General features: G+C 41.5%; 1 protein-coding gene across 1 annotated transcript in view; it reads right to left on the bottom strand.

Moving 5' to 3' along the window:
• The window catches only part of LOC107583308 (uncharacterized), a 19,133-nt gene extending 14,251 nt beyond the window's left edge, over positions 1-4,882 (bottom strand). The window contains exon 1 of the mRNA XM_016269486.1: positions 4,831-4,882. Within this exon, the coding sequence (XP_016124972.1) occupies positions 4,831-4,882 (52 nt within the window). The remainder of the gene's footprint in view (positions 1-4,830) is intronic.
• Positions 4,883-9,914: the final 5,032 nt, after the last annotated feature.

A 9,914-nucleotide genomic window follows, 5' to 3' on the forward strand; every position in this document is an offset into this window, starting at 1 on the left:
CGGATAAGATCCCCTTCCTCGATGCTCCAGTCTCTCCCAAAGGCCTTTTCGGCCCAGCGGTCAAAGGATTCGCTGAGCGCTTCACGGAGGCACAGAAATTGTCCCAGGCTATGCGACATTTCCTGCCTAAGCGCTCCAGCACCTCTGCTACCTCTGCTCGCCCTAAGTCTGCACCGACTCAGCAGGCCGCGAAACCAGCACATGCCGCCCCCGCCGTTCAGCCCGCTACAGTGCAGCAGACGCAGGGACACTCTCGCTTGGCCAAACGCTACCCTCTTCCTAAGCGCCAGGGACCCCGACCCAAGATTGCGTTGGACCCAGCGCCTCAGGCGTTATCCTGATATGTGAGACAGGAAGAGGACGGGGTCAGATCTCACTACGGCTAGACCGCCCCTCAAGCAGCCTCTCTTAGACCTCTTGACACCCCGTTCAACTCCGGGTACAGAGGGAAATGTGTTTTGTGCAAACAACGGGTCCATTCATGCGCCCAAGCATTCAACCGCTGTGATAGTGGAAAAAATAAAACACTAACATTTTCAAAAAGAGAGCAAACTTCCTCTTCCATTACTCATAAGTGTTCTGCCCCCGTGCGGCCAGTCACCCAAGTTAATTTAACCCCTCGTCATGCAGGCCGAGGCCTGGCAGGCCATCCCCGGAGTGTCGAGATGGGTTATGGGGATAATAAAGCGAGGATATTCACTCCAACTCGCTCGAAGACCCCCGCGCTTCAGCGGCATGGTCCCCACCTCAGTGCAAAGCAAGGACGCTCACGTCCTGCGCTCAGAGGTGATGAATTTGCTGGCAAACGGAGCTGTGGAAATGGCTCCTCCAGCCCAGAGCGAGTCAGGCTTCTACAGCCGTTACTTCCTCATCCCCAAAAGAGATGGTGGCCTCCGGCCCATCCTCGATCTCAGACACCTGAATCACGCCCTCATGAAGGGTTGTTCAGGATGATTACACTGAAACAGATCCACATAGGCTCGTGCAGCTCCGCAGCCTAGCCATTGGTTCGTTTTTAATACACTGCACGAACCAATGGCTGTGCAGTTTCATTGCATGAATGAAAATGCTTCAGTTCAGGAGAAAAATGCTTTTTTCCCATATGCGTCTAACAGACGCAGTACTTGTTCCCGTATCTCAGGGAACTGAGGTTACGTTAGTAAACGAGTACGTTTCTTCTGCTGAAAACAGATGATATTTCGAAGAATGTTGATAATCGAACAGTTGCTGGTAGCCATTGATTTCCTATAATATGAAAACAAATACTATGATAGTCAATACTACCTGTTTGGTTGCAAATATTCTTCAGAATATCATCTTTTGTTTTTAGCAGAAGAAACTAACTCACACAGGTTTGGAACAACTTGAGGGTGAGTAATGACTTCTCATTTTTGAATGAACAATCCCAAGGTGAAAACCAAGGTGGAATCCAAAGGTTGAATTTACTCACCATCTGCCATCTAATACATACCAGATGAGCCCCTTAAAGACAATTATACTTAACCCTCATAAGGTCCTCGTTTCCTGTTTACACTAAGGGTCTTTGGGGTCAATATGACCCCAAAATTGAAAGAGTAATTGTAAAAAATATATACATTTTTAATCATACATAATTTATAATTTTTTTTGTTTACTTCTCATCTATACAATAATGCTGTGTTTTGGGAGATATGAAGTACTTATGTACCTGTTTACCAAAAAATTCCTCAACTACACCATTAGCTTGCATGTGAAATATAATTTTTTATGGAAAAATCACTTAAATGATTATCTAAATTTAATTTAAGTTGTTTCTGGATATTGATCTAGGTGTTAGGTGTAGAATTCTGGCATCTGCTGGTTAGAGAAAAACTTGTAGAAATCACAGTTTTTGAAAGAATAGTGTAGTGACCATAAATATCCAGCAGAGGTCCATAGAGATCCATTCATTTTTCTGGAAGCGGCCAACTGCTCTTCTCACAACTTTTCTGATATATATTTTGTAAATATATATTGAAACATTATAAAATACATAAAAAAACTGTATTTTTCTCAAAGGTTAGAATTAGTTTTTGTTGTTTGAGGTATTTTGAAGTGCCCGCTTTTGCAATAATGCCACATAAATTTGCAGAAATGCCACACAAGTTGTCACTAAAACTTGATTGCAGGCACATATTTATTTCAGTCTAAGTCAATTTTATTTTACTTAAATGTAAATAAACCAATACCAAAAAAAACAAACAAAAAAAACAAAACGAAAAAAAAAAACCAAAACAACAACATCTGCAATAAACAGATATGAATGATGGCTGTGTGTGTGAGAGAGAGTGTGTGCACGCGTGTGTGTGTACGTATGTGAGTGAGTATGCTCGTTCCACATTGCATTTGTGCTCTAGTATCAGGCCTTCATTTTTGTGTGGACATTTTCAGATTTATGCAGGATTTAATGTTGAAAAGTCACAAAATCTTATTCCACTGAGATGAAGGGAACCCTTTTTTTTAACTAACGAAAAGTTGATTGGGGTCATATTGACCCCAAATACCTTATTTTAAAGGCACAATATTTAAGATTTTTTTATTAAAATATAAAAAAAAAAACACTAGAACAGTGTTATATATTTTGCTGACTTGTGTACTTCCATTATACCAAATGTTTCGAAGAATGTTTAAATCCAGATAAATAAGCAATTTTAACTAGTGACACGGAGCGTGTCCATAGTGTCATTGTGTCATCTGCCAATGACGTCACACACCCTCGATTTCCGGTTTTTGTTTTTTAGAAAACATGGAAACTAATTAATATGTTGTGCGTTTTAATAGACCGGTGACGACCGCACAGAGTATTATAACAGAACTTTCAAATGTATCTAGTATGATAAAACAGCGCTTTTTTCCCCCCACATACGCACGACTGGAAGGAGTGGAAGCGGTCGACTGTTGCATAATAAAAGCTCCGCTGCTTTCGAGCCATGTGTCGCGCTCGTTCAGCGGCCTCCTTTCGCTTCGACGACTTTCAGCCTCACCCTGCTTCATTCTAATGCGTTAACAAATCATTAGTTCATCCATGAACATGATTTCTGCCCGAGTCCCGTCGGATTGCATTGGCTGTGGGGATGAAGATGACAACTCCCATGATTCCACACTCAGTCACGCCGTCATCAAACTACGCCTTTGTCTCTTTGTTTATTTTGAATACGCGCCCTCTAGCGGAAACTTGAACTCTAACGAAAATTACATATTGTGCCTTTAACAATATTTACGTAACAAAAATAAAACCTTTCCTGGACAAAAAGAAGCTACAAAAAAATACATAAAACAAAATGTACTACTGCTATTAATAATTATCAAATATAAAAAAGTTTTTCAAAATGCTTTGTAGCAACTTATAATGTAATAGCTGCACATAATTTAAAAACTGCACATAATGTAATAAGTATTACATTATTATTGTAATAAAATATTCATAATGTAATAATTTTCTCAGAACGTAATAAAATCTTGAGCTCAAAATGTAATAATTCTTACATAAGAAATTGATTACATTTTAAACTCACCAAAAATATTGTCATGTCATAGGCTAATTGCTACCTGGTCTCATGGCAAAAACGTAGCCTATCTGGGTGCACTTTTTTGCGAGACTCGAAATACGTACCAATAAGTACATATCACTGTAGTTTCTAAGAGAAATGAACACTAGAGGCAGTAAAACTCTTCTTTTTCACACAGATGTACAGAGTTTTGATTAATAAAGCATAAATTTAAAATTACTTGAAGAATATTATGTTATTGTCACGGTGTGGTGCGGGAGAGAAGCACGAGTACGAAGAAGATCACAATATAAAGTCTTTAATAATCCACATAAGGGTAGCAACCACACGTATTTATAGATGAGACCGGACAAACAACCACTGAACAGAATGCAACTTATATGGGGAACGTAAATGAGGATAACGACTAGACACACCTGAACATAATGACACAATCAGCAGAGACAGAAACTAGGTCACACAGAGAACATGAGGAATGAAAAACACAAAACGTCCGTAAATGTGACATCTCGCCCCCCTCCCGGAAGGCGCGACCTTGCGAAGAAAAAGGGATGAGACGGAGGGGGACTACGGAGGAGGACAAAGGAATGGATGTGGGATGGAAAAAGGTGATTAGAGAAGGTTCAGGAGGTGGCCGGATGACCGGGAGGACGACGAACAGCAGAGTCCAGGGTGGTGATGACGAAGGGAGGAGCCAGGGTGACAACAGAAAGGGAACCAGAGCAGGAGGAGGAGACAGGCGGGACCCAGGCCACAGCCATGATGGCAGCCCACAGCGGAGCCGACGGAGGGAGGAACCATGGTGGAGGAAGGACTGACTGACGGCGGCGGAGCAGGTGGTGGAGGAGCCCGAGGCGGAGAAGGAGAGCCAATGAACCAGGGCGACACGAGAATCCGGAGGGCCAAGGCAGGGATCCGGAAGGCCGCGGTGGAGCCGGAGCGACTGAGGACCAAGGTGGAGCCGGAGGGAAGGAGGAGCCCGACAGAGCCAGAGGGACAGAGGGACGATGTTGAGCTGGAGGAGGGGAGTCCCATGCTGCCCACACACACCATATCGCGACTCCCAATACTGGGACAGGGGAACGACATCCATGGTCGTTTCAGGTTTGTTGAATTGTTCAGGGCAAATAGATAATTCTGGGCAGGCAGATACTTCAGATACTTTATAAATGCATCATTCATTCATTCATTCATTCAGGGCAGACAAATGATTCAGGGCAGGCAGAGAGTTCATATGAAGGCAGGAGAAAAGGGGGCATGTCTGCATATATGCCCCCATCACAGTCCATAGAGCGCTGCTCACCCTCAGCCATGGAGCAGTGGGCGGAGCTTCCCACCACGCTCTCGCTGTTCATAGCGCTCTCCACCGTGGCGAGCTCTGTTGCAGGCTCTCGCACCTGGTCTGACGTTGCGTGCTCTGGCTCCGCACGGAGTATGGTGACGCACTTGAGAAGTGAGGAGCTCCGGTTCGAATCCCGTGTAACTACGGTTTGACAAAACAGATCAAATCTGCATATAAGGAAGTTCAAATGGCACGGTTGCATGAACACATTTTTATATCAGTTTTGCATTTGTTAACACTACTGGGTAGGTTTAGGGTTGGGTTTGGTGTAGGGCATATTTCCAACATGATAGAGCATTAACTTTTAGCTGCAGTCCCCGCATATTTGAATTCTGAACCACTGCAATACGTAGCCTATCTGAAGCAACGTAATAAAAACGCAGCAATACGTACCTATATCAACGTAATAAAAACATGCCAGGGTTCACATATTGAACCTGTTTTAGCGCCACTCAGTGGACATTTCTCTTTGAAACTGCAGTGAAACGTGCAGTAAAGTACGTAAAAACGGTGTTGGAGAAAAGTACCCAGAGGTACATATTTTTATGAGACCAGGTTGCATAATTGTAATAGGCTTTTTAAACATACAAACATTGGTTTAAACTACCTACGAAATGCACCAGATTTAAATATTCATGCATTTACTATTATTATTATTATTATCATCATCATCATCATCATCATGGTACAATACTTATTATATATATACATAAGACGAAGACACTTAGGCTTTAGTTAGAAGATAATATATATATACATATATATATATATATCCTTTTAGAATTAATTTGTTTGTGTTGGTGTGTGTGTGTGTGTATACACAAACAAAATAATTCTAAAAGGAAATATATATTTCTTTTTAGAATTAATTTGTACATGAATGGATTAAGCAAAGCAAATATGTTCACGTCTGAGATTCATTTGAGCATTTATTTAGAATAAATAAATTATAACTGAACTTTAGTGAGGGGACATTGTTCCTCTTTGCATCATGAGAAAAAAAAACCTTTTCTTAAAATTGTGAATGCATTACAGATAGCCTAGAATACGTGCAAAATGTGCTCCCTTTATAATTTCAAATGCACTGAGCCTGTCACTCATCTCAGTTCACCGGTTCAACGGACGTGTCTGTAATTTGGCTACACTGCTCAGTGCTGCAAACTTTGTAAATAGAAACATCTGACGCTCTCCAGAGCGGAAATGCAAATATGCACAGAAGAGTTGCCAAACATGTTATTATTACAGTTTCAACTAAGGGTGCTCTTGGGTTTTTTTGTGTTTTTTTAGCTCCCTAAACTAGGCGTGACACCATAAACTGCTTTCCATATGGATTTAATATGGAATGCTACTTAAATACAGTTGGCAATCCTACTTTGCATGTTTTAAAGGGGTGGTTCACTTTTTTTTCTAGGCTTGATTGTGTTTATGGGGTGCAGTCTAACATGTGTTAATGCTTCTTTTTTTAAAAACGCATTATTTTTCACATAATTTACCTTTATTCCACACTGCTCTGTCCCTTCTCTGAGAAACGGGCTGACCTTTTCCTGTTTTTATGAAGCCCCACCCTCAGAAATAGGCGATGGGCTCTGATTGGTTAGCTTGTCCAGTGTGTTGTGATTGGCTAAACCGCCTCTAGTGCGCATCTAAACATCCCGCCCCTCACCTCAGCGGCATGTGCTCCGGTTGTATTGTAAACAATGGCATTGTTAATATCGCTTATCAGTTTGAGCCCGATTGAGAAGCAGAGGATATTATTGAAGAGGATCGTGCAGAACCTGTGCAAGCATGGCTTTTAATGGTAGGCCTATGTTTTTTGTTTGTTGTTGTCTCATACTTTTAGATATGCTGTTATTTGTAAATGCTACTGCTTATGTTGGCTTTTAATATACGGTTTTATCCTGATTAAAACTTTAATACAGTACGGCAACTACACATGTGTCCATGTATAACGCTTCTCATAGCTATGTGAAAATAAGTGTATAATTGGAACAGTTCATTGTTGGAGCTGAGCTGAATGTGAGAGAGGGAGAGAGAGAGAGCGTGTGCAGAGCATGGGGACGCGAGGAACAGTATTAAGAATGGCGGCTTTAGAACATTGATTTTGAAACTTGTGAATCCATTAGAATCGTTAGAAGACAGAATCGCGATTCACATATGAATAGATTTTTACGTGCACCTCTAGTTTTCTCTTCCTCTTCTCTAAAGCAGCGCAGCATGGCCTCGCCCCCTTTGCTGCCTTTTCCTGAGGGCGAATATTTATCTGGGTTTGTGATGTCATGAACCCGGGAACTCGTTGTAGTCCCTTACCAGCCATTTTTGTAGGCATTAAAAGACAGAGACATTGTCATAACAGGCAGGGTCCAGACAATGGCAAACAGGTATATGGCGGGCAAAACACAAGAATAGTCCTAGGGCTAGCGTAGGTCGACGATCGGCAGACAGAATCACAGGGGCGAGACTAGAGGGATAAATCCAGGGAGACGGGCAAAGATCAGAACTGAGGAAACCGACAAGACAAGGCAAGGCAAGGCAAGGCAAAACAAGGAAACACAGGAAGGAAACAGGAACTAGGAAAACTAACAGGCTAAGCAGTACTCGGCAGTGAATGGTAGTTTGAGTGAGTGTTATATAGTGAGTGAGTGATGTGAAACAGCTGTGTGCAATCAGTGAAAACAGCTGTGTGCAATCCGTGCTGAGTGCAATCAGTGCAATGAATGATGGGATATGTAGTCCGGGATGATAAGCAACAGTAGGTGTCGGTAAATGCACCTAAAGCTGGTTTGCCAACCGCCGTAAAACGTCAAAGAAGAAGAAGAAGAAGAACAGTAGGTGTAGTGCGAGAGTCAATGTAATGGAAAGGGTGACCTCTGATGGTAAGCAGACGGAAGTTCATGGACCGGATTCTTCCGTTTGCATTGAACTTTCAGCTTCGTAACTTTGCAGATATTGTTTATGTGGTTCCGGGCAAGATGGCGTGTTGAACAGTCACTCGCGTAAGAGACGGAAGCAAAATTGTCCCAAATCTTGATTTTCTGCTTATGAAGACGCTCCAAACTATTAAAAAAGTATGATCAAACCGGCCAGACTGACAATTAAAGAGGGGGACAGTGAAAAGAAGCAAGCTGCGATGAGCACTAAGATTTTCGAACAATCTGCCGACCATGACTACGATATGGAGGTTAGCACAATCACTAAAAGAAAAGACTCCACGCCGACAACTCCGAGTAAGATTCCAGCTGGGAAAATGAGGTCTCTAACCTGACCATACTGGAAGCCATTCAGAGTTTGGAAATAACTTCAATGAGCAACTGACACAACTTCGAGAGCAAGCTAAACAGAGTAGCAGCATGATTGCTAGCCTAACGAAAGCCGTGCAGTTCAATGCTGAAGAAGTTAAGGAATGCAAGGGGAAAGTTATCGAGCTGGAAAAGTGTAACGAACGTCTGTGCAAAGAAAATCAAGAGCTTAAGGAGAGAATCAGGGACTAGGAGAGATACAAGATGCGATAGTGTCTGAAACTGAAAGGCTTGTCAGAAAGAAAGGACGAGAACGTTAGAGCCTACGTCATACAACTGTTCAGTGAGATCGCCCCTGACATGGAACAGCGACAGCTCGAAGAAGCAATCGACATTGTGCACAGAGGCGGACGAAAGGAAGACAACAGGAATAGACATGTAGTTGTCTTATTTGTCCGGAGACTTGTCAAAGAGGAGTTATGGCGTCGCTGCAAGGATGCCCCGGTATGCAGAGAGAAAGGCGTCCGCCTCGCCGAGATGCTACCGCTAGAGGATCGAGAGGCAAGGAAAAAACTCTGGCCGCAAATTGAACAGGCTCGTCGGGATGGAAAGCGTGCTTACTACCGCGGACCGTACGGATACATAGAGGGTCGTCGAATTGGTTAAACGAAGGAAAGGTTTGATCTACTGACACTAGATGTAAAAGGAGTGTGTTAAGAGGACATGGGACTATTTTTGTATTTGTTAATCAGCGTAAATAAGCTTTAAACGCTTTTTCTTCGTTTTATAGTTATCTCATTATCTTCAGCAATGTTCAATTGTTCAATCTCATTTGCTTCATTAAACGTGAGGGCTCTAAAAGATTTGGTCAAAAGAAAAGCACTATTTTTATTTTGTAAAGGGCTTAAACCACAATGTCTGCTATTACAAGAAACTCATTCTTCCGAATTGGATGTTAAGTTCTGGTCTAACCAATGGGGTGATCGAATACTGTTTAGTCATGGGACCAATAAGTCTGCTGGTGTTGCAGTTTGTTTTAATAGGTTTCCAGGTGATATAATAGCATGCAGGACAGATAGCCAAGGTCACTTGCTGATGGTGGTTTTAAAAATTGATGGTTGTTTTTTCATACTAACTAACGTATATGGTCATAGAACTATTGCCCAAAATAAACAAATGCTTGAAGAAATTACAAACACTTTATCAGAGCTCAAAACAGTTTATCCTACAGGACTTTATTCTCATGGGGGTTGACTGGAATATGGCACCTGACGAATGGGAAGACAGATGGCCCACTAAATTTGACAGCTACCACTTTAACCATACAATAGGGGAATTTATGAATAAAAATCACCTGATAGATATTTGGAGAAGTTTAAATTCAGGAGTAAAACAATATTCCTGGTTTAAACCTAATAACACCTGTAAATCCAGGATTGACTACTGGCTTGTGGATTACTCGTTTAGAGAATTTGCCTCAGACATCTTGATTTCCAAAGCCCCGCTAATAGATCATTGTATTGTAGAAATTAAATTAATTCAAGTTGATAGAATAAGGAAAAATAAAAGCTACTGGAAATGTAATTCTGGTCTGTTAAAAAATAAAGAATATTGTACAAAGATAAAATAAATAATAATTGAAATTGAAAATAATGAGACTATAAATAGTCTTTGCAGTAAATGGGAATTTGTAAAATATAGAATTAGAGAAAGTTCCATAAAGTTTAGTAAGAAGATTGCCTTGGAAAAAAAAGAGAAGAATGTAACCTGTTCCAAGAAATTAGTAAATACTGTGATAAGGCAGTATTA

Source organism: Sinocyclocheilus grahami, unplaced genomic scaffold, assembly GCF_001515645.1.
Source record: "Sinocyclocheilus grahami isolate Dianchi unplaced genomic scaffold, SAMN03320097.WGS_v1.1 scaffold52.1, whole genome shotgun sequence".
NCBI lineage: Eukaryota > Metazoa > Chordata > Actinopteri > Cypriniformes > Cyprinidae > Sinocyclocheilus > Sinocyclocheilus grahami.